The sequence below is a fragment of the Artemia franciscana genome, chromosome 13 (assembly GCF_032884065.1).
Source record: "Artemia franciscana chromosome 13, ASM3288406v1, whole genome shotgun sequence".
NCBI classification, from domain to species: Eukaryota; Metazoa; Arthropoda; class Branchiopoda; order Anostraca; family Artemiidae; genus Artemia; species Artemia franciscana.
This window is the reverse complement of record NC_088875.1, coordinates 23,181,484-23,208,064: the sequence shown is the minus strand read 5'-3', so window position 1 is coordinate 23,208,064 and position 26,581 is coordinate 23,181,484. Positions and strand designations below refer to the sequence as shown.

Here is a 26,581-nt window from a genome sequence, read left to right as displayed (position 1 = left end):
CCAATACGAAAAAAGCATAGATAGCATGAATGACCTTATTAAATGAGTGAAAAGAGTACTATAGAAGAAAAAAACTGCCAGTACACAGAACCTAGTGAAATAGTTGAAGTTTAAGAGCTGCCTAGCTTAGAATATTGGAGAGCTTATGAGTAGTTAAGTTATACATCCAGCGTGTAAGTTTTGCCGCTCATTTTTTGCCTTATCGTTGCTTTCTGAATAAACAATATAGGAGAAAAAGGATATTTATTTTAACTAATCACCATAAAAATGAATTACGATAATTGAAGATACTAGGAAAAAGACCTACATTAAATGCAAGGTAGCGCTGCTCTACATAAACATATTACCAGAATACACTTCCTTTACGTGCAAATTTCGGTAAGACACAGGCGCCTTAAGGCTTCACTGAGCTGGTGGACCTTGAGCAGGATAATTTGGGTATCCAGGGTACTGGCCAGGTCCAGGGGGTCGTTGATACTGAGGGTATCCAGCGGGGGGCTGGGTATAGTTAGCTGGGTACTGCTGCTGTGGTGGATATGCATTTCCCGGAGGACTGGTATAAGACTGATTTGCAGGCCCTTGATAAGGATAGTTTTGAGGATACATTCCTGGACCTAAAACAAAATATTACGGTTAGTTTCAATGAAGAAGTTACTTAATAAATCCAGACATTTGTGTCTTTTATATAGCCTTAAAACCTGCTCGAAAGGGGTGATTAAAAAAAAAATCAATTAAAATTACAATTTCTCAAGGCTTCCTTGTGATCACCTTGCAATTCTTCTGACCGTTATTCTTGCACACGCCGCTGCTTGAATTGTAGAAGATATTAATATTTTATCAAATCTTTTACTCATAATAACGTGACCAATAATTTAAAAAATGACCAGCACCACCTGTTACGCCCCCACAAAGAAAGCCGAAGAAGAAGAAAATAATGAGAGTTCTGTACCCTATTAAGTTCTGAGCTCCTGTCAGTATCTCCCCATGACCAGCTCGTCCTCCTAGGAGATATGAATGCAAACATTTCAAATGAGTCCGGTCTGTGGGATTTCACCAATCTTACCATCGCAAACACGTGGTTCCAGAGATCCGACATAGCAAAGTATACCTAGTATAGCAATGATGAATCAACGAAGAAGATTATCGACTACTTCATTATATGTCATCGATGGATGTCACCTAATAAAGATTTGTCGCACCGATCGCGGCACCGAACCCTGGAACACTGACCATCGGCTCATTACAACCAAAATCAGGCTTCTCGTTACAACTACAAAAACAGCCAATCATCTCGAGAAATTGGTCATCTCGAGAAGTCATCAAAGAGGATACTCTTGCAGCGGCAACTAGTGTTGCTGGAATGAAGCAGCGTAAGCAAAAAGACTGGATCAGCATCAACTTCCTCGCCATCATCGATCGCAAGACAGAGACCCCGCCTTCACGAGGACATGACAGCATACAGGCAACTCAACAGAGAGCGTAACACCATACTGCACAAAGACCGTAAGACCTTGACAGGAAGACATGCAAGCTTCAAGAGGTCACCAACAAAAAGGACAAAGGAGCCACATACCAGATCCTTCGTGAGCCCCCAGGTGAATACAATCAGATTATGATATTTCTCCGAAACGCCAGCGGCAAGAAAATTTACAACCAATCACAGTGCCTCCACCCGTGAGAAGACCACTTGGAGAAACTACTTAACTACTAAAATACACAATCAAATTACAACCAGCTTACTGCTACTGCGGATAATGCTACACCCACCCCCCAATAGGACTGAAATTGTAGCAGAAGAAATCACAACTAGCTTACTGCTGCTGCGGCCAATGTTACGTCCACCCCCAATAGGACTGAAATTGTAGCTGAAGAAATTAAAGCTGCAATCCAAGAGCTGAAGAACAACAAAGCACCATAAATATGTGGCCTGGCAACAGAAATCCTATAGAATAGTGGTCCATCCATGATCTTCGGGCTGCATGATTTTCAGTATTTTGTGGCACTCTGAAATTTTTCCATCAGACTGGAAGTCGGGATTACCTGTGCCAGTCAACAAGAGGAAAGGAATCAATGCAAAATGTAGCAACTATTGTGCCATAGCTCTGCTCTTAATGCCCGGCAAACTCTTCACCATGCCACTCCTCAAGCATGCAACAAGCTACCTATTTCTGCTCCATCACCCCCCGCCGGCTGGGTTCATACCGGGGCAGTACACTATTGAGCAAACCCATACAATTAGACAACTGGTAGGGAAAACCAGTTGTCAAATTGTATTGAATACAAACGGAAAGCGTAAATTGCCTTCGTTGGTTTTCGATCTGGCTTCGAGATTCTCGCCAGACAGTCACTGTGGCTGATCCTTCAACCTGCTGATGTGCCCACAAAAATTGTCAATCTATTCAAAGAGCTGTAAAATAACACCGAAAGTGTTGTCCCTGTAAATGGTCAGTCCTCCTCACGTCTCCAAATTAGAAATGATGTTCGGCACGGTTGCGTTGCTGCACCCGAATTCTTCGATTGCGTCATAGACCAGGTTCTAAGAAATACTTCTGACGTAGCCATTTGGTATCGATTTTACTGGAAGAGTTCTCTCAGATGTCGAATTTGTTGACAATGTGCCGCTTAGATAACTTCGAAGACCACACTGCCTTTCCATGACGAAAGTAAAATAGTTCAAAATAGGGATGAAACGTTTTTATTGACAGTGAACAGATACAAAATTTAACTGGATATTTCGAACACATATACAGTTTTCATCATCAGCAGTAAAACTCCTGACGAACACTGATGAACTCAGTAAACTGATGATGAACACTGTATATGTGTTCGAAATATCCAGTTAAATTTTGTATCTGTTCACTGTCAATAAAAAGGTTTCATCCATATTTTGAACTGTTTTACTTTCGTAATGTGCCGCTAGTATACGAAAGTCTCGGTGAGCTCAAAAACGCCCTGGAAACACTAGCGTCTGCTGCAGAAAAACTCGGTTTAAAAGTAAACTGGTCTAAGACCAAAATAATTCCTATGGCCAAGGCGTCACACAGCATCCCGACTTCGACAAAAGTCTGTGGCCAGAATGTTGAGACACTCAAGCTGTTTATCTACCTTGGTTCAACTGTCTGCTCAAATGGAAATCTAGATGCAAAAATATCAGCAAAGATGGCAAAGGTAGATGGCATCTTTGACCGTCTTCTGAGAATATCATCACCAACCCTTGATCAGCCGCCCAAGGAAAGCACGAATTTACTCTGCCTCGGTAGCTGCCGTTATGGTGTACTCGGCAGAGACTTGGTCCATGACTCAGACACGGATGATGAAGGTAGATGCTGTCCAGATGAAACGCCTCCGCAAAATCGAACGCGTTAGATGGCTTAACATGGTACAGAACTTGGAGATCATCCGGTCCTTTAAATGGTCAACCCTGTCTGAGCAGCAAAAGCCTCACTCGCTGCGTTAGTACGGTCATCCGATTCACCTGCCCACTCAAACACCCCCCCCCCCCGACCCATATTCGACCTCGATCCAACTCCAAAAGAAAAAAAAGAGATAGACCATGCACAAGATGGGCGGATGTCATCTGCGGTCGACTTACTACTAGGAAAATCGCCCTTAATGAAGCCCCAACTCTCTTCCAACACAGATCACTCTGGAAGCAACTAACGGCACTGACACCTAATTCCCTCTACGCTGATGCCATTGCCGGGCATGAGCTTTAAGTTGGAGTTTTGTGTCACCACGTTGTTTTGCAGAAACTTCCAAAATTATGTATATACATATACATTGACAGACAAAAACATATATATATGTTTTTGATGTTTCAGAACATTATATATGTTCTGAAATAAGCAATGCTGCCACTCACAACTTTCTACCCCTCTACAAATTTCGCTTATAAATTAAATACTTTTATCCCATCCTTCTTTAAACATTGTTTTAGATCCTCTTTTTTCAAAAGTAGTGTATTAAGAAAAGTGAATGAAGGTTATGTCAGGGTATGGTATTGAGAATCGACAATGTGTTTTCAACATTTAAGAAAAACATATATTGAATGTAACATATAAGAAGGCAGTTCATCGAGCCCCCATAAAGTCAATCAGGACCATATATTAAGAGGGCGTATTAAGAAAAGTACATAAGGACTATATAAAGAAAAAAACGCATTAAGAACACATATACTGTATTTAATAAGTGGATTCTTAAAGAGTGCACGCATAACGCAAATAATATTTTACAACAAAAAAAAATTGGTCATTTCCTAGGCCAAAGTGTTGCACAAGTATTTAAATACCAATTTACCATACCTACTAGTTTACCATACCTACTACTACAATTTACTGAAATTGCAACATACCATTATTTACAACATACCTACTAGAGGTTAACCTTACCTACAACTAGTTAGTGGTTAAATACTACTAGTATTTAAATACCATTTAAATGCCATAAGTATTTAGATATTTTTAAAATAGTTACAATCCTTTTGTTAAGGATTGCTGAATAGTATTTAAACACTTCTTTTTAGTAGTTTGAACCCTAAAATATTTACAGAACTGAAAAAAATATACTATAACGTAATGTCTAAATCAAACATTACTGACTAAATATGCTCACTTCCATTTGGCATCACTTAAATCACTCTCCTGCTCAAGTATTATTTTGAAGACAAATGGAGATAATATAGGGGCAGATCTGGTGACTACTGAACAAAATGGAGCACAAGATTGTAAACATTTCCTAAGAAGTACTTTACAAATAGGTAATTGTGAGCAAGAGCATTTTGCAATCAAGACATCTTGACACTTCACAGTCGAGATACTAACATTTTCCTAACTGTCTTCGTGAGTGATTATTACGTCTGCAATAAAACTAGTGCTAAGAAAACAAATTTTCCTGATAATTTTATTTATTTTGGCAATACTATCTTCCGTTAGTGGAATCAAAGAATGACCACACGTTCGTCACTTTCAACTTCTTCCTGGTCTTGGGGTCGTCTTGACGCCTAGATCCAATCAAAACTTACCCAGGGTTCAACAACTTGTCTTAGCTACGTATTTTAAACAAAGTTGAGTTGCTCTATGCAGTATTGCAACATTATCCAGCCCATGGGCACAAAGTACCCTTAAGAAATCCATGATTAGTATTCATAAATCGTATAATATTACAAAATTAATTTAAGCGACAAAAGACCCTCATCATGCAAGTCATTAAACTGAAAACATTTTGTTGAGGATTTTTCTCTTTAATCTAGAGAAAAATCAGATTGCCATGAATATCAGACTGACCCCAGACTGGTTGTCAGTTTACTTTCACTTCCAATTACTCAAATGACTTTAGTAGCAGCTTTATAACTTTCAAAATCCAGACAAAAATTCTTAGTTTACAGCACTTATCCCACTTCGTCTTCATTTCAACAAGTGTGCAAGATATTCCACCTTCGGGGTCAAGCCGATCCATGGTCTATTCGGGTGGCAAACCATCGGAAGCTGCAAACACGATTAGAGTGTCAGAGAAAGGGCTATATCCCACATTAATATTTTTCCTATTTTTGCTTGGGTTCTGTAGCTCTTCAGAAAAAGCTTGTTCTTAAAATGTACATCAAATATCCCGGTTTATTCATCGTACATCTCCCGTATCAGGTATTTGGGAAGAATGAAGAAAAACAACTGATTGCGTTATGTGGCCTGTCATTTTTTCTAGAAGAACTTATCAGAAATAGAGTAGATCCCAGCCTCTAGAAAATCCAAGACAACATTCGAAGACAAAGACGAAAAACGGAAAAAAAGAGCTGAATAAAGCTAACGAATACATTAAACTTAGTGACGTCAAAAACTTCTAAAATTGTAATACTAAATGTGTTTACAGCAATGGGACTTTTCAAATAGTCGCTTGCACTGTTAAAACTACATTTGAACTATTCCTACGACTCACGATTTTACACGACGTTCTTCTGATCAAATTATTGCCTCCTACTCACAGTTTTCAATGCAGCCGAGACCTCGTCAAAGACTATATCTGACCGACTCTCATTTAGCAGTAAAATACTTTTTTTGAAGAAACAACGTTGTATGACGTTTAGACGACGTTCTAATGATGAGAGAATAAAACTGAAGACAACCAGTTTTTAAACCATTTCAAGACTATCTTGCTCTATTAAAATCCAAATTTAACGTTTCCAACGATTCGGAATCTTAGATGAAGTTTTAGTGGCGACCTTTTTGCAACAACTTCCAGGATTGTTCAGCGGAGTCCAAAGTACATGTCCATCAATTCTAACTCTTTTACGACCACTGAGCGATTCTTATGATTTTACAGACTTAGCCGCCCATTATTGAAATTATAATTTAAATACTATTTATTATTACTATTAAGGCGTGTCGTTTTTATTCCTTTGAGATTTTTAGCTTGTATATATAAAAGTAGATATAATCTAGTTTTTGAAAAGAAAAGTCATTCCTTATCTGGAAGTACTTTAATTTTACAATCAAAATGAAATGCATCTTAAGTAAGGATAGCAGACGGCTTCATTAAAATATTCACTGTCAGGAATCTGGGCTTCTTGAGATAATCCTTGTAGGCTGAGAAAGTAGTTTACAAGCGAAGAAGTAAAATCAATGCAGGGATCTGAAGAAAATTCAGCCATTGTATAGCTTCTGATTTCGATTTATCTAGTGATTAAAACTGTTTGGATGGTAGTTTATCATGGAATCAGGGCAAGCAGTTTGGACCTAGCAAATGTCCTTCAGCATAAAATATGCAGGAATTTGGCGGCAATTAAAATCTCAAGCAGACTTTAAAGTTACAATTCACCTATAATTAAACTATTTTCTACCCAAAAACCGGGTTGAGGTATTGGGAAACTTTTGTTTCCAGTCTATTTGACCCTTTTTCCTTTTTTTATAGAAACAATTATGTGCTGTATGTGCTGTATGTGCTGTATTAAGGATTATGTGCTGTATTCTCCGCTTGTTTTTTCTTTTTCCAATATCTTTAATTGTCATTTATAGACAGATAGAAATTTATTTTCAAAAAGGCCAAGGGGAAAAGCAAAATAGTGAAAAAGAAAAATAACAACAAAGACTAAGCCAAAAATAGCATACCGAACGAGATAGTACAAGTTCCGAGATAGTACAACGACATCCACAAATTACAAAATAGCTAGATTACTGTTGGACAATTATTTTAAGGGTACAAAAAAAGCAAATATTTGCACATATATTACGTACCATCCCATTTTGCAGTTCCATTTTCCGGCATCCTTCGAGGTCCTGAAAAAAATAAAAAAAGGAAGTTTTTTCAAAGGCCAAAGTAACAAAAAATATCAACCGTTTAATAAATCAGAGGGAGTTCGCAGTTTGAGCTATCAGAGGGAGTCTGAGACGAATGTGAACTTTGCGTAAAACCCAAGGATGCACTGGAATCAATTATTGTAATTTTTTTAGAAAAATGAAACTGTTGTTTTAGTAGGAAAAATATTACATTAAAACTAAGCATTATTTTGAAGAACCTCTTCTCAAACAGATGTTAAAACAGCGTGTACTGCCCACAAGGTAGCAAATTTGAAAAATTCACATATGTCTTCCTCGGGAATAAAAAGAAAGACACTCAAATAAAATGGGTAGCCGTAGATTTGGGATATGGATTCGAAAATCGGACTTACTAGCTTATAAGCCGCAGTTTTGTCTCCTTAAAATAAAGAGAGAAAGGGAAATGGTGTAGTAATTAACAAAGAGAGCACATAACTCTATTTTAATAAAGGCTATTTTAATAAAAAAAAGAAATGGATTTTTAACTGAAAACTTTTATTGTAAGTGTTTTATTGTTTTTTATTTTCTTTGCTGAAGACGGCCCTTAGATATAGGGCCGAAATATTCAAATAGGTTTTGTTTGTTCACAAACAAAATTTATATTTTTTTTTTGCATCCTAAGGGTGATGAAATAATTAGACAATATCTGGCATGTCAAGAAAACATGATCCACTACTATTCTGACTGTTCCTAAAACAATCCATCATAAAAATGATTCATATCAACAACAGGGGCAGCTGCTGGAAACGTGCTTTCGTCTAATTTAGTATGTTCTATTATAACACTAATTCATGGGCGTTTTGTTGCTGTTGCAAGGAGTTTTACGGATGCTTAGTGTTCAGAGGTGCATAAGGAGTTAAAATTTTCTCTTCGTCTGGCTAAAAAACTAAAACAAAAAAAATATTTTTTATGAAAAATCTTCACGTTTGTCATTGTTGAGTTTATCGTTGAAGAAGAAACTGCTGAAGGGGAAGTAAATTTCTACAAATTTAAAGAAATTTAAGGTGATACGGTGCCTTAAAAATCATTTTGCGAGTTTCAGCCTCGGTTGACCGTCATAAAGACAAAGGGCCCATAAACAAATCCTCCCAGGGGACTAATAAACATCGAAAGCTGAAAAGAATTTGTGATTTGACTGAAAAGACCGTGGATTTTTACATCCTTTTTTGTCAAACTTTTCAATCAAAGCAGGCGACACCACAGGGAACTCCCAAAGCGATAATATTGCTCAAATGATAATTCCTTTGAGCTGATTTTTAACATTTTCCTGTCAAGTATGAAAATCAGAGGCGCCATTTGGGTGGGGCAGGGGTAGGTAAATACCCACCCCAGATTTTCCAGGGGGCCCAAGCTTCCACCAACAAGGGTCCTTTGCCGGCCATAATAATAACACTATTTGCTATTAACCATTATAAACTCTGAAAGCAAGTTAGATACATAATCTAATTCTCAAGTTCTGTCAAATGCCCGTTTCCAAGATGATTATATTAATATTACAAATTCTGAATATTTGCAGTAATTCCTCTAAGTTGATAGACTAAAATAAGTCAGTTCATGGCCTATCATTTCTTTATGGAATCGTTCCTTGTTATCTTTCAACTGCGCTACAAAGAAGCAATCACGCGAGCGACGAAATCGCTGTCTCAGCTACTCCATGCCGTCGCCGTCGACTTGGTTATTTCTCGATCGCGCACCCTGACTCAGGCCACAAGAAACAAACTCACCAACCTGCGTTCAGATGCTTCCTTTGTATCGCTTTTCAAGAAGGCTAAAGAGTTTGCAAAAGAACTCGAAATTGAAGTACCTGCTGTAAATGGACCCGCAACTAGACCCTCCTCTGTTGGTCAGAAAGGACGACCTTGAAGAACTCAAAATATCGGAAACAATTTGTGACAACTTTGACGCTAGGAAAGAATTTCATCGAATCTGGAAATTAGACTACTACTTTGGCGGATGAAATGAAGCAAGAATACTTCAAAACTTTTGACCGTCTACTAGCCGAATTTGACAGAAGGTTCACAGATAACTTGCCAGTGCTGAGTACGCTCGAAGCCTTGGATCCAAGCTCAACCAAATTTATGGACACAGAGCAGCTCAAGCTTTTCTCTTCTCTTTACGGCGAGCTGGATATCGACAGCATTCTTCTCGAATCGCAAGCTGGTATTGCCAAGCGTTTCTTGCCCAATGAGGAGAAAAAGCCGGAAAACTTCCTAGACATTGTTGACCATCTTCAGGCATTACCAGTGGCTTACTCAGAAGTAATTAAAGTACTTCGTATTGCTGCCACACTTCCTGAGACAACAGCGAGCAATGAGCGTTTGTTTTCTAGCCTAGAAATAGTGAAAAATTACCTGCGGTCTACAACAGGAGATGATCGTCTCAGTCACCTCCTTTTGATATTTGCAGAGAAGAATTTAGTAAAAATTTGAACTACAACCAGCTTGTTGACGATTTTACAAAGATGAAAGCTCGGCGTTTCCCCTTGTTACCTTAAATGTTGTTATATTTTTTTTTCTTGTTATGTTTTTCTCTTTTTATAAATATATTTGATCTGGAAGATTTCTGCTGAAGGAAAACTGAGATTTTTGTTACAACCCTCAGCATAACAATGAAGGTTACTTTCACAGACGTATTGTTTACTTAAATAAGAAAGTTTCTCGCTGAGGAATGCCAGCCTGTAGTCTGGTTGAATTTTCCACTTTCAGTTTAATCACTTAACCTTGTTGATTGTATTCTTCGTTGTTATAATTAATCTTAGAGGTCAGTGTGGCTGAGTTCCACATTCGGTTACAGTACATTTCCAAGCAACACACGGGTGCTGAAAATGCATTTTTACTTAGAATATTCGATCAATGTGCTGCCGAAACCCGGAATTCTCTTACGCAACACAAGGTGAATCGGGGGGGGGGGGCAGATGGAGTTCATGCCCACCCCAAGATTTGGCCCAAATGGCGCCTCTGGTGAAAATATTTTTAGAATCTGCCCTTTCCCAAATTTTAAAAAGAAAATTCTGATCCATTTAATCGAAGAAAAAATTAATATATACTTTTTGATGGCGTAAGTTTCATTAAAACTGAATATCTTTATCCCCAAAGCCAAAAATTACATGTTTTTTCTAACATCTCTGGGAAAATAAGTGTCGTGTCGGCTTGTATTTTTTCTGTCATTTATTACGTTCTCTTATCATTGTTAAGGTTTTCGTTAAAGAAAAAACTGCTGCAGGGAAAAAAGCAGAGTAAGAAAAAACCATGGCAAGACCTACCAGTCAATTCTATATAGTTTGGCGACAAAAACTCAACAACTTTGCAATGGATAATATATGGTGATCCTCTAACGTAGTGGTTCTCAAACTTATTTAGACACTGCACCCCTTTTTACTCACAACACATTTTAGGCACCCCTTCTCAGCTACCGGTACCAAGTAAACTATAGCTAAAATATAAATTATATGGCCACTCCTAGATTTAAAGAGTTATTTTATTTTTTGTTGGCCGGCCGCGCACTCCCTAAAAATTTTCGTGTATCCCCAAGGGGTAGGCGTACCACAGTTTGAGAACCACTGCTATAAGGTGCCGTATTGCCTTAAAAAGCTTTCATAAATGATACTGGATGAACAAAGAAAGAAATAAGAAAAGGGGACACTAACTTTGAACTTACAAACATTTTCAAATTCAAATTAGAAAGCAAATTAACAGTTGGAAAATTGTCATGTCCATTCCTTAAGCCTGATATCGAATGAAACATAACATGTAAAATTAAGAGTCTTTTCTCAGGCATGTACACACAAATATATTGGGGGAGGGAGATGCAAAGCAACGAAAGAACAAACGAGTCTTACGAAAAATATAGAAAATTGTAAGAATTTTGAGATTTGAGGGATCGATTAGGGAAAAGGCTTACGTGTCTGTAATTTCAATGCCCACTATACTAAAAACAATAATTTTTTTGTTTCTTTTTCTGGCAACGCTTAAACAAGTGATGTTCTTACATTTTCTTTTTTCTTGCTTGGAAACATTGTCAGTTAAATACACAAGGATTTTCCATCCATATTCGGCGTATAGTTTGTGTTTTTAGTCCATATACCATTCAGAGAGTAAATCAAAAGCAAACAACAGACAGAATTCAAAAAGAAGATTCATCCTCAGCTTTAGTTTTAATATAGTAATCATATGGCGAAAAAAATATCCAAGATGATCTTTAGTGTTCACTTATTTGTTTGAATATAGAAAATATATTATAGTACATTTTGCTATGAACTTGGCCAAACTGGTTTACAAAAAAAAACATTTTCAATATTTATTTTCATTTATGAGCATTTAGAGTATTTCCAGTTTTAGAGTTTTTTTTCTATTTTTAGACAATTCTGTGGGTTTATGCAAAAAAAGAGTACACTCAAACCACTTAGAATTTGAGAGCCGTAGTTACAATATAATCTTGACGGTTGCAATAAAAAAAACGCCTGGATAATTACTTTTCCGGAAATTTTCTCTTTCTTTATCAATGCTGGTTTTGACCCCCCTTCAAATCTTCTCCTGGACCCTTCACGGCATTTTTGGTCATTAAATAATTATTCCCCAGAGAATGGTTTCTGAGAAGTATAACTAATGTCAGGAAATGTAGTTCCCTTTTAAACTAGAATACCTCGTGTCTCAACACGTGAGTTCGTAGATTGAAAAATGAAGATTCTTTAGAGGTGGGAAAAATTAATTTACAGTTAAATGCATACTGTGAGCAGACTTTAAGAAAGAAACAACACTTATATATTAACACTCTATTTACTCAAAATTAAACACATTAATTATTGGAAAAAGAATGAAAATTTTGTCGCCTTCCTTCGTTCCAACTAATCTAAATTGGTAATACAGTCACTAGGACCACATTATGTTGCATACTAAACATAAGGTCTTAAACTCAAGGATTATATCCGTATAAAGAAGATCAGGGTCAAAGCCTAAGAGAAAAAAAGAACAAGGATGTTGTATCAAGCATATGCAATATGTTGCTATTTTTAAGTTTTCAATTCAAATAAAAAAGAAAAGGCATATTTACAAAAGAACTGGCAACATTTGGCTTTGAATTCTTGTAAAATATCCGAAATTCTAAATTTCAGCTTGCGCATCTTCCTTAGTTGACTGTAATCTTTCTTAATAATTTCATCTTCTATCCTGTCTAAGCAATACTTACTAAGGGCAGGAGAATCCATAGTAGTAAACCATGCCCAAAAGATAAACTACATCAAATAAAATAAAACAAAAAGAATAATATTTTTTTTTTGAAAGTTACCACCGGAACCAGCTGAGCCATAATTTGGCTGATTTTGAGCAGGGTATCCTGAACCAGTTGAACCATATGAAACAACTGGTTGTTGAGGTCCTCCAGAGTACGGCTGCGAAGGAGGATAACCAGTTGATGAAGGTTGATATCCTTGAGGCTGATTAGCTTGGGGATACCCAAATCCTGGCTGTGGTGGTCCCTGATAACCGGCAGGAGGAGCAGACGGCTGAGAAGCGTAGCCTTGCTGGTTTGAATGACCAAACGGCTGTGCAGAAAGATTCTGTGGTTGCGACTGTACAGGTGGATGTGATGTAGCAGGTGGGGTGGGAACTGATCGTGGTTGTTGTGGGCTGCTGGGAGGTGGTTGTTGCGGAGACTGAGCTCGTTCAGCCTGCTGCGGCACAGTAAATTGAGTAGCTGGTGCTGGACTACTAACATTCTGAGGAGCGGTAGGTGACTGATCTTTAACTTCTTTCTGCTCTTCTTTTAATGGCTGCTGAGCCATCTGAGGAGGGGGAGTAGGAACAGCTGTGGGCCTTGAAGGAGGAGACTGGAATCCAACCGCAACAGAGGGCTGTTGAATAGCTTGTTGTTGTGTATCAGATGGTGTACTTTGTTGTGACTGTCCGCCAGGTGGCTGTTGCTGCTGAGACACGGGATGTTGCGGAGTTTGGAATGGTGGATAATTTAGAGTGGTCTGTGACTGCTGAGATGTTTGTGATTGGTAGCCAGGTGGGTAATTCGCTTGGTTGAAAGCAGACTGCGGGTAATTTGGTTGATAGTTGGAGCTCCCTTGCGGAGGATAGCCAGCAGGATACGATGGTTGGTTTATTTGAGAAGGGTACCCTGGCTGTTGACTTGAGCTAAATCCAGGTGTCTGATTAGGCTGGCCAACAGGATACCCTGTAGCAGAAGAAGTAGTATTGGTACTTGGAGGCCCACTAAATGCCTGTAAAAAAAAGAGAACCGATTTATTTTGATATTTTAGGTACTTATTTCATGATTATTCTGATATTATTATGCATTTAATCGTGCCAAAAAAAGACGTTCCTCAAAATTTCACAATTCTAAAAGTAACCGAAAACAAGGTCTTTCTGCTTTTTGTCAGAAAGATTTTTTCGAAAGTCTAAGCAAGAAAAACTCATGTTTTTCATTTTTTGAAGAACAGTAAAGAGTCACATTAAACATAATACTAGCAGAATTAAGACCTACATTAATCCTAACTCAAAACCACTAGAAATTGCTATCACAGAATTAACGAAACCCAAACCAACAGAAATTAAAGCAAATTATCATATCAAGCATAAAGATAACAGATACTGATATAGATGAACAAATAAATCTTAAACCGAGTAAAAATTGAATATTCGAGTTGAGTATAAAACAAACAAAATTTACTACAAGCAGGAGTTTGACTACTGCCCCTTTCCTCAACACTAACCATAAAAGTTGTCAATATTGCTAATGAACTGCAAGTTCTGAACAATCCGAGCCGATAGTAAAAGAAATGACGAAAAAACGTTTCTTGAAACGTCGAAATGACGAAATTTTTGAAAAAAAAGTACAGTGAACTAAAATCTTGAATTGTTGGGAGTTCTCTATCAGTCTATATTAAATATTCATTTTATTTTCATTAGTTCTTTCCGGACATCTTGATAGTTATTACTGATTTATTTCTTATTTTTTCCGCAATGTTTTCAAAAAGTAAAGCACTGTTCAAAATTCAAATGAACCAACTAAGTTGATTCATTTGAATTCTGATAAAAGTATCTATAGTGGTGTATAATTTGCATCAGCCATTATGAAGGAGGGCCGCTGGATCTTTGTGTGGGTGAGGGTAGTGTGCTTGGAGCTTCAAAAAATACATTCTTACGCTCAAATTTCCTAACTCTTCATAAATCATCAGATAAATACAGAGGGAGGTTTTTCGAAAGGAGGGGTAGCAATTAATGTGTAATCCCCTTGGTTAACGGGATTGTTTTGGAATACACCTGTGAAATGCTGCGGGAAAATAGCAGCCCTCTTTTTTCGGACAATTTTTTTTTATGTGTAACACAAAAGATAACATAAACATGCTCACCGGCACAAACACTGAAAAGATAGGGAGTAGGGGTTCAAGAGTGCCTCCAGGAAATTTTCTGGAAAGGGGATACACAATTGCTGTCATGAGCTTTGTTTTCGCAGAGATTCAAATGGGAATATTTCGCGTTTTTCCTTTACATACATTGTTTAATGTCTTCTTGTTTCCCTGGAAGGGGCCTTTGTGATTCCCTACTAGGGTCCAAGGGAAACGTCCTTATAAATATATTTATAAAACACTCAGATATTTCCCTCATCCCAGCCTCAAAAAGTAATATTTTGGTTATTTGAGTATTTTCGATAACATTCTAGGATATTATTTCATAAGAAGTTGAATCAACAGCGAAAAAGCTTGTTCTCGGGTTCGCCACTCAATAACAATGAATAAATACTCGTCAATTATCTATGCTGTTTTACTGAGAATCTCATTAAGTTTCCTTGAATCTGGGCAAAATGTATTTGATGATGATGATTTCCTTCAAAAGAAACACTCGAAAAAGGCTATTATCAGAAGCTTTTCTACAATCAATTTAAGCTTAAGTAACTACAACTTCAAACGAATCAAATTAGGCTAGGTAAGCAATTGAACTATGAACTTTTCCGAAAACAACTCCCTCAATGCATCTTCTTCTGACTTATCAATAAGATTGAGCACGGAAGCTAATTGCTCAGAATTGATAATATCCCTAAAAAAATGATCAGAGGAGTTTAAAATATCTCAAAGCATTGAAGTTTATAAATGATAGTAGCTACAATAATGTGAAAAACAACTTTTTTTTTAAAATTGTTGTTAAGCCCGAGTTTTCAGCCATTGTACAGAAGAATATTACACAACAGCTATAACAATGGAGACATTGATCTCGAAACTTAGGTCAGTTTTCTTTTATCAAGAATAGTTTTTTTTCTGCACAGCTTACATGAATTTCAATATATGAGAAAACATACATTTTTATTGCTACCTAATAAGAAAAAAAAAATAGTATCTTTGAACAAGCCATTAATAAAAAAGAAAATTATCTTGAAACTATGTCATAAGTAAAATACGGCCAGATAAAAGGAAAATAAAAAACAAAAACGAAATGTATAAGTACCAAAGATCTGGGATTCAATAGTAAAAGTAAAAAAAAACAACCTTGAAAGAAGAAAAAAAGTCGAGCTAGCGTAGAAGGAAAACAAGCGATGAGATCCACTATGATCTTCCACAAAAAGAACGAACATTACGAAAAAAAACTGACTGAAACACTAAAGCTGCGTCAGAAGAAACACTGTTCAAAAACAAGTAAAAAAAAGATTAAACAAATTAATAAAAATAGTTGGGTTACGCCTGAGATACAACGACGAGACGTTGTGTGTCTACCTAATATAATGAAGCACACACTGACTTCGACATATATTGCCAAGCCTCTGCTTGCACACAAGATTACCGACATTTTGTCTTTATTTGTATGTGATTAAGTCTTTGTCTTTATTTTCCTCTATTAGTGCAGAAACGAAACAAACAGTGCTTAAGCGTCATAAGTACTTAAACAAACCCGTTTCATCATATTAATTTACAAAAAAAACTTACAAAAAGGAAGTTTTCCAAAGAAGGATAATACTAAACATAGGATCAGAGAAATAAAAACCTACAAATAACTCAAACTCAAAAAGACCAGAAATTCTATTAAAGAATAAACGAAACTCAACACGAACAGAAATTAAATAAATAAGCATAGCAAAAAAAAAAAAAACATCCAACAGGTAGCCTACTAATATAATTGAATAAATAAGTCTTGAAACGAGTAGAGCTTAAGTTGAATATAGAAATCAAGCTTAAAACGAACAAAAATATTTTGCTATTGAAGTATAAATGAAAACCAAAACCAACAGAAATTCCATAAACAATCAGAGCATACAAACATACGATAGTAAATTTTAAAACGAGTGAAACTTGAATTGAATATGCAAATCAAGCTTGAAACTTAAAAAAAATCTACGAACAAGAGTTTGGTATTTGCATCCTTCTCTCACTGTAAAAGTATAAAACCTACTGCATCATTGGCGCTTTACTGAAAAGTATATGTTTAGAATAGTCTTGGGGAGTAGAAATAGAATCAAGCTGAATGTTTGATATATAATGCTATTAATTGTATAAGATCATCAGTTCAAGATTCTTACACTGTAATTTTATTTTTATTCTCAATGCTACAGTAACTGGAAAAGAAAATATTTGTAACAGAGTTTGTTTTACAGTGAAGCACCAATGATGTAGTAAATTTTAGACTTTTACAGTTAGGGAAGGGGGCAGAATCCAAATTCTTGTTTGTAGTAAAGCTATATTTGTCTCGAATAGTCTTGGAAAGAACTAATAAAATTAAAACGAATATTTGATATATAATGATATTAATTGCTGAAAGCTCGTCAGTCCAAAATTTAATTTTATTGTAATTTTTTATGTTTATTTTCAATATTGTAATAAGTACAAAAGAAAATTGTAAAATAATTCGTTTTCAATTAAGTGTCAATAATGCAGTAGATTTTAAGTTTCGCTCGTTTTAAGATTTATTTACTCATTTATATTGTTACCTACTGTATATTTGTTTGTATGATTGTTTATTTAATTTCTGTTCATTTTTGTTTTCATTTATACTTCAATAGCAAAATATTTTTGTATGTTTTAAGCTTGATTTGCATATTCAACTCAAGCTTTAGCAGGTGTATGTTTTTCTGCTATGATTGTTTATGTAATTTCTATTCGTTTTGGGTTTCATTTATTCTTCAATAGTAATTTCTGGTCTTTTTGAGTTTGAGTTATTTTAGGTTTCCATTTCTTCTTATCCTAAGTTTAATATCACCTTTACTTTTCTTTAGAAAACTTCTTTTTCAGAAAGCTTTTTTGAATTAATTTCTGTTCGTTTTTTATTGCCAGAATTTTAAGTTTTTCAAATTTCCTTATTTCAAAATTATTTTTTATTCCAAAGTAAATTAACAGTTTTGGCAAGAACTAATAAAATTATACTGAATATTTGACATATGATGATAGTAATGAAAGCTCACTAGCTCAAGATTTTGTTTCACCCAGGGCCGCAGTTAAAGCTTTGACGCTTCTAGGTCCAAGCGTTTTTGCCGCTCCATTTTTGCAAGATTTCCGGGGAAATCCTAAAAACTCAATCCTCAATCCTGAAAACCGGATTAGTAAAATCCATAGAGCCTAGTGAACGTTCGATTGGTAAATCCTGGTCTGACTGGATTAGTAAAAGCCATAGAGCCTAGTGAACGTTCGATTGGTAAATCCTGGTCTGACTGGATTAGTAAAAGCCATAGAGCCTAGTGAACGTTCGATTGGTAAATCCTGGTCTGATTTCACTTCAATTTTAAATTTACTTTCAACGTTGTAATAAGTACAAAAGAACATACTTGCAATATAATCTGTTTTAGTAAAGTGCAAAATACGCAGTAGGCTTTATGCTTTTACCATTGAGCAACGGGCAGTAGCCGTTTGTGGTGAAGAAGTTTTGGAAAGAGCAAGTTTTGGAAAAAGTTTATTTGGGGGAAGGGGAGTCAGGTTATGGAGGGAGGGTCAGGGTTCAGTTCCCACGATTCATCATTGATAATTGTTTGGTGTAGAGATAGGTTTGGGGAAAAAGGGGGTGGTGGGGGGTTAGTTGCCCTTCGATATCTTTATACTCTTTAAAAGTGAACTAGAACTTTCAGTTTCCAATCAAATGAGCCATCTCTGAAGTTTATACAAGTATTCCTTTCTATAAGAACCATATATCCCTCCAGCGCATAACATACAACAGCTTCCCCGGGCCCTGGGGTGTTGTGTCAACCCCAGAGTTTCTGTAATCTGATACTGAACTATTTTTAACAAAATGGCTATCTCGAAATTTTCATCAGATGGGTACGGGGAAAGGGAGTAGGCGGGGGAAGGCTAGTTGCCCCCCCCAATCTCTTTTGACTTCAAAAAAGTGAAGAAGAACTTTTAATTTCCAATCAAATGAGCCTTCTCTGAAATTTACACGAGCATCCTATAAGAACCATATATGCCCTCAGGGTATAGCTTACAATGCCTGTCACCGTGCGCAGGGGGGGGGTCGACCCCAGAGTTTTCGTTATATGATCTTTGAACTATCTTTAACAGGATGGCCATCTCAAAAATTTTCTCGGAAAAAGGGCACGAGAATTTCTAGTCGACTTAACCCCATTTGAAGTTTAAATGACGACCATTGAAGTTTAAATGACGACCAAACATTGGAGCCGTATGGCCTTTACTATAGGCAACGCTATATTGTTGCCTCTAATATCCTAAAGTGTTACGATTTCCGCTGAAAGAACAAGCAGCAGTATAGATCAAACAGTTTATGTGTAGGTAGGGCTAATATTCCCAAAGCCTTCTAAAGGCAGAACGAGAGCCTCAATTGCGCCTTACTGAAAACAAAATATATCGTGAACACTTTCTCTTTTACAACATCAATGTATACAAGTTGATGAGACTTCCAGGAATGATTATCATTATATATTAAAACAGTCAACTTGCATTAGCTCTTTTCAGTAATCTTGGTTATTAACGGTGATTTTCTGATTTTTTGTTATTGCTGTTGCTTGTTAGATTATGACAAATATTCAACAAAATTCAAAATAACATTGTTTTCAGTAAAGTAAAAATGTTACTCTGGGCTTTGGAGGGCTTAGGGGGATCTTAATTTCTGACAGTTTTTCAAATAATACCCGGAAATCCGTCTCCCTCTATGAAAAATTCCCCCACGAAATTTGCTTCGTGGAAAGTCCCCCTCCCCACGTAAAATCTTTACCTTCTAGAAATTCCTCCGGACAATTCCATCCTCGCTGAAAATTCCCCTGAAAGCCTCTTGCCGACGATTACGCCTGTAAATTCTCCTTAGCATACTTTCATTTGAAAAATATTTTTTTTATTTCATTTGAAATAATTTGAGTTTTTTATTGAATTTCTGATTGTTTTTCAAATCATGCCAGATATCCCCCTTTGCTGAAATTTTCCCAGACCCTCCATATGAACAGTTTTCCCACAGAAAATTCCCCATTGAGAATTTATCCCGCGGAAGATCCCACCACGAAAAAAATATAGTCCCGCTGAAAATTTCCCGCAGACAATTCCCCTAGAAAATCTCCACAGTTCAAATTGAGTCACTAAAGAAAAAGTAAGACAAATAAAATGAATTTCTAAAAGGAATTCTGGCAAATTCCCCTCCCCTGTGTAAAATTTTTCCTGGAAAGTTCCCTATCTACGGAAAAGTCTCCCAATTGAAAATCTCCCCCCCCCATAAAATTTTTTCCACATACTCCCAATAACAAATACTATGTTTGAACAATGCGCAAACTCCATAGCTTACAACCCCTTTCCCGGGGCTGTGTGGGGTCATGTCATCTCCAAAGGCATACTTTTCGGGCTTTTCAACTACACTGAACAGAATAGTTATATCAAAATTTTTATTGGACCATTTTAGGAGGAAAAGGGGCCTTGAAGGCTCCTACTTGCCCTCCAATCTTATGTCAAGACCCCTTTTTTTCAAAATTTAAAGTGTACTCAATTACCCCCATCCCTCAAAATTTAAAATTGATTTCCTAAACAGTTAGTTTCTACTCCCGAGAATCTTCAACTATAGTATTTTGATGATCTGAATGCACATAATTTCTTTCGATTTAGCTGTACTCTTTCCCCCAGGCCATAATTTAGCGTCGACTCCACCCCACGATATTTTCAAAATTTTTGAATTTAATACCGTAATCCCTAGCGACATTGAATACAGACCATATTGATAGTCTGGCAGGACTTAGTGTCTTTTGATCCATCTAGCTATTTAACCTTGCATACATTGCAAGTCGCATACGAACTTCTAGTGCAAAGATGTTATTTATGGGAAGAGTTTATGAAAATTTAGTTTTGGGGAGAGGACCCTTTCCCCCTCTCCACGAAACTAAATCTGAACTTCCCTTGCCTAACCCTGTCCACATTTTTGCACATTATATTTCCAAGACCTGAACACACATAATGTATTTCGATTTAACTTAGACACCCCCTCCCCCAGTCAAAATCAAACATACAATTTACCCTCTAATACACTTTCAAAGGTTCAACTAGATCCCTTGAGATCTAGATCTCTTTAATTAAGCCCCTCTATAAGACAGGTGATAAAGAGTGAGCGTGTTAACTATAGAGGCATTAATTTGGTTTCTGTAGGTAGCAAATTACTCAGTGTGATGATACTTTCTAGACTTAGAGATGCTGTAGATGAAGTTTTAAGAGAAGAACAGTGTGGTTTTAGAACGATAGAGGATGTGTCGACCAAGTTTTTACTAATAGATTAATAATTAGGACGTGCCTGAGTAATCAAACACCTTAAGTCCTCCGTTCGATCTGAAGCAATTCTCAAGATATTGTAAATAATTAAAAAAAATTGACTGCATGTTTTGCCTTTCGATTTACTCGGGTACAAGTGTCATTCCCGCAGTAAACTTTTGGGAAACTGGTAATCTTGGCCAAGCGAGCGATCTGTAAGAGCTCATTCGACATACAACTATTTACGAGAAAAATTAATGACTCATTTTGACCCCCCTCATACCCCAAAAAATGTATGACTTTCAAAGAATGATCTCTGAAAATTTTCAGCTAATCAGATGCCCATTTAGGAACAGGGCGACACTTAGTGATAAGGAAATAGTTAAAGAGAGGGCGGGAATTTTTAAAAATGTGCTAAACCGTGATAAAGTTACAGGAAAATATACAGAAGAATAAAAAAAAAGTTTGTGGCACATTAAATGTGGAGGAAGGTTTATTTTGTAAGGAAGTATTAGTGACAGTACTAAAAGGATAAAAAACATGAAGCCCCAGATTCTGATAGTGTGGTAGACAAGTTTTATAAATATGGTGAGTATGATGTTAGAACTAAATTACTGAATATTACGAATATGATTTTTGGAAAAAGGGAAGTACCTAGCGATAATATGGAAAGCTTATAATTAAACCCCTCTATAAAGAAAAAGGTCATAAGGTCAAAGTGTAGGTTAGTGAGTGTGTTAATCATAGAGGCATGGATCTGGTTTCTGTAGGTCACAAATTATTCAGTGTGATGATACTTTCTAGACTTGGAGATGTTGTAGAAAAATTTTTAAGAGTAGGACAGTGTGGTTTTAGAAAGGGTAGAGGATGTCTCGACCAAGTTTTCACTCATAGATTAATCATTGGGAAGTGCCTGGGTAATCAAACACCTTAAGTCGTCCGTTCGATGGAGAATGAGCAAGCATTTGATTCAGCTAATACAAGAGTTTTAGCGAGGGTTTTATCCTTGTATGGTATAACAGACAAATACATTGCAGTGAATAGTGCTGGTACGAGAGCAACACTATGCGAGAATGACATTACTGCGGTTAGGTAGGAAATGAAGTTAGTAGCTTGTTTCGTATTAAATCAGGAGTTAAGCAGGGTTCGTTTTATCTCCATTCTTATGGGTCATTTTGATGGACTTTGTCTTAAGGAGCAAAGCAAGGGCAATGGGAGACCACTGAATCAAATGGGGGAGTCAAATTCTTCTGAATTTCGATCGGGCTGATGACTTAAGCATCCTACATGAAAGTGTTTGCGAAATGAATGAACTTTGAGAAGTTTTACGAGTTCATGGTGCAAGAATAGGCTTGAAAATTAATGTTAAGAAGACTAAGTCGCTAAGATTAGGAATAAGTGAAGATGAAAAGGTAATGTTGGGTAACGAGAAGATCGATCGAGTGGACAGCTTCACATATGTAGGTAGTGTTATTAGTGAAAACGGTGGGTACAGTGAAGATGTTAGAAGTAGAATAACCAAGGCCCAGGGCGTTTTTTCACAGTAGAAAGAAGTCTGGAAGAATAAGAAGATAGGTCTGCGAAACAAGATTAGAACATTGGAAACTACAGTTATAGCAACTATAGCCATGGTCAAGCATGGTTCTAAAACGTGGGCGCTCCAAAAAACGGAGGTCGATTTGATAGATTTTTTCCAGAGAAATTGCCTACAGATTGCTTTGGGTACCCACTAACGTTGGCCGGTGTTCCCCCCCCCCCCCCGAAAAATACCCTCCGTGGAAAATACCCCTGTGGAATACAACCCCTGAAAACATTTCCCCCCCCCCTTGTGGAAAATATGGCTTTCCTAAACTGAGATTTTTATTTGAGTTTTGTTCTTTTTTCCGTAGGGGGAAAGAGTTCTGGTACTTTTGTATTATTCGCCACTCATTCAAGTTTAAGCTGTATAAAACTCGAGAACAAACCGGTTTCTTCGTTAGTTTTTTTCAGCTTAGCATGAGACAAGACAAAGACAAGTGAGAGAATAGATGGGAAATATATAATTTGGGCTATTTATTTGCACTCAAGTGGGGGGAGGATAAATTATGGAAAGAGTTCTGGTACTTTTGTATTATTCGCCACTCATTCAAGTTTAAGCTGTATAAAACTCGAGAACAAACCGGTTTCTTCGTTAGTTTTTTTCAGCTTAGCATGAGACAAGACAAAGACAAGTGAGAGAATAGATGGGAAATATATAATTTGGGCTATTTATTTGCACTCAAGTGGGGGGAGGATAAATTATTTGGAGAGTTTGAAGTCAGAAAACAATTCTTACTTCATAAAATACAAAATAATTGTACCTAACACATTTTGCATACAGACCCGCTATACTTCACCCCCCCCCCCCCAATGTGTAAATATATATCCTAAATTTGTTTCTAAGTAAAAAAGAAACTATCGAAGAAACCGGCTTGTTCTCGAGTTTTACACATCGTACACTTGAATGAGTGGCGTATAATGCACAAGTACCGGAATGTTTCATTGAAAGAGAGCCGGATTGCTCGGTATTATTTAAAAATTAGAAGTTCAAATAAAAAAATAATCAGAAATTAAATAAAAAAAACTTTTTTTTTTTCAACTGAAAGTAAGGAGCGACATCAAAACTTAAAAGAAACAGAAATCATTGTGTATATGAAAGCAGTTATCCCTCCCACAAGACCTTGATCCTTACGCTAAAGTTTTGACTTCTTTTCCTAATTCTTTAAGTCTCCTCTCCCGCCCCTTTTTTTTCAAAACCGTCCGATCAAAACTGTGAGAAAGCCATTTAGCCAACAAAAAAAAAATGTAAATGTAAATTTTGTTTTAATTATTCATGTTCGTTGAGCCAAAATCAAAACATGCATTAATTCAAAAAAATTCAGAAATAAAATAGAAATAACAATTTTTTCAAATGCAAGTAAGGAGCGACATTAAAACTTAAAATGAGCAGAAATTATTCCGTATATGAAAGGGGCTGTCCCCTCCTCAACGCCTTGTTATTTACGCTAAAGTTTGACTCTTTCTCACAACTCTACTTTTTATAACAATAAAAAACTTTGGTGTAAAGAGTGGGCCGTTGAGGAGGGAACAGCCCCTTTCATATACGGAATAATTTCCGTTCGTTTCAAGTTTTAATGTCGCTTCTTACTTGCAGTTGAAAAAAATTGTTTTTTATTTTTGTAAAAAGCAAGGCGCATGAAAAATCGAAGCTCGTTTATATCGATTCGGTGCATTTTCACGGTTTTTGATTTATTAATTCCATTCCCCAGTGAAAGGGGATGTTCAGGAGGGGGATTAGTACTTGTATGATATACGCCCTATCTAATGCTCTTCTAATATATTTTTCTGACGCTCAAACCTAATGAAATATACCAAAATAAGATAAAATATAATGCTTTAGAAACAATTTTGGGCTACATATTTCCACATTAGGGGAATGGGGGTAGTATAGCGGGTCTGCATACCTAATGTGTTAGGTAGAATTATTCTGCATTTTAAGAAGTAAGAATTGTTTTCTAACTTCACACTGTCCAAATACTTTACCCCCCACCCCCACCAGCCCTCCCTCCCACACCTAATGTGCAAATATATAGCCCAAATATAGATTTTTTTCCAGGGAAATTTCCCGCGGAATGAGATTTCCTTGAGTTTCTTTTATTTTGAGATCATAACAACGCGCAACGAGTAAATTAGCAACGCGCGCCGAATAAGCTAAGTAAATAGCATTCACATACCCAGAATAACCCCTGAAAGATTTGAGTTCAAGAATACCTAACCTGTCAATATTTGAAAGGTTGTCAGAGGACAGGAGTTGAGCTCCAGGGCTCTACCTGGGGTCTTCCCATTATGCGCATTAGCAATCCTTAGGTTATTTGTGGTTCAAAATGGAAAAACTAGTCCACCTTTCTACTATAATGCCTGTAGGAAGTCCTCGATTTTAAATGGACCATTAGGATAATTTGAGGAAATGCTTCTAGAGCAGCGCGCATCAAATCAACCCGGAGCCATACGTTCAGATCTTTCGACAATTTTGATTAAGATGCCATCTTAAAATTTTTATCATCACAATATGAAGGACACAAAAGGGACAGTAAGAATGACCTTAGTGATCTTTTTTTTTCCGACCCGTTTGACCGCTGAGTAAAAAGGGCGCTAGATTTCTAACTTCGCCATCTAGAAAGCATCTGTTTAAAGGAAGTTATTCACAAGATTTAACACCTTTGCTCCTAGAGCAACACGCCTCACGTCACTCCTTAATACATATTTGATGCTTTTCAATACCTATTTTATAATAGCCAAATAAAATTTCTATTTGATAATTTTACTCTAATGCCGAACGAGGCCCAGAGGGCAATGAGGGCGCACACAATTTTTTAGGCTCCTCTGATATGTTTCATCACATAAATATGGTGCTAGATTTCAGTGTTTACAAACAAATAAGCCTCTGCCCATCTTTTTAAGACTGTCCATTCCATTTTTATAATAATAATAAAAAACAAAACACAGGAAATTGTTTGCTAAATCTATACACAAACTTTGATCCAGCTTACGTATAGTATGATCAACACTGTCTTCTAACTTTTGCACACAATAAAAGCTATTCCAGGTACATCCCTGCTGGAGAGAATTACATGAACAGGAAGTTGTCTATCTCTTGAGTAAAATCTCTAGGACTTTATCTTGGATCAAAATTAACACATAATTTTAACAAATTAACACAAAATGCACCCATAATTTTTTCTCTTTTTTTTACCTTCTTTCGTTCTCAGGGCGACTGGGCGACTTGCTTATTTCTCATATTTCCATGGTATTATTTATTCATTTAGAAGATGAGAATAATTAATGTTCTGCACAAAAGCATAAATTAAAACCAGTAATGCAAAAATTATATGTCTTATTACGCATAATCAGGCAAACCCTGGAGTAAATACAGGCAAGAACCAAGTCTAAGCCATTCCATTTGGTGTTAACACTTAGGAGCTACCTAGGCCTAAATATTACTCCTTATCAATAAAGAAAATTCTTCCCTCAATTCATATTCCTAAGAAATATATGAAATTAATCCACGGTTGGACTAATAAGACTAATTAGACAAAAAAAAATTTATTTTTTGTCCTACTCTTCTTTAAAAGCGCAATTGAAAAGGAAAAAAAGAATTATGACATACCTGTTGCTGTCCAGATGGCTGAGGATAAGGATGTGAGTATTGTCCTGGACCTTGAGTCTGCGGAGAGTAACTAGGCCCTAGAAAATATACATTATGGTTGTATATAAATATATCTACGAGTGAAAAAGCTGGATTCTCATCTTTTGTGTTTTATTTTCATTTTTCTTGCAAGCAAAAAATCCTTCGAGGGTTTATTTGTCGTCTCCCTCCGGTTGATTCCCTTACTATGGTTGGCTGCTAGACTTACAAATATGGCATTTGTGTGCTCGAGCTTTAAGAGCCTAGCTTTCTATAGCCCCACTCCGTTCATGACGTTATTCCAAGGCAAATTTTCTGCTCCATTTTTAAAAAAAAATTTCCTCAGTTTATACAATCTGTAGCCATTTTTATGGTTCCAAGAATATTCTGCAAAATTTTTGAGTTTCAAGCCTTTCCAGTTTA

The 26,581-nt window shown here is 36.5% G+C and overlaps 1 protein-coding gene across 1 annotated transcript in view; it reads right to left on the bottom strand.

The window, feature by feature from the left end:
• Positions 1-226: 226 nt before the first annotated feature.
• The window catches only part of LOC136034679 (basic salivary proline-rich protein 2-like), a 51,900-nt gene continuing 25,545 nt past the window's right edge, over positions 227-26,581 (bottom strand). The window contains exons 5-8 of the mRNA XM_065716001.1: positions 26,141-26,217; positions 12,588-13,527; positions 7,224-7,265; positions 227-614 (exon numbers count right to left, since the gene is read on the bottom strand). Of these exons, the coding sequence (XP_065572073.1) occupies positions 403-614; positions 7,224-7,265; positions 12,588-13,527; positions 26,141-26,217 (1,271 nt within the window). The 3' untranslated portion in view covers positions 227-402. The remainder of the gene's footprint in view (positions 615-7,223; positions 7,266-12,587; positions 13,528-26,140; positions 26,218-26,581) is intronic.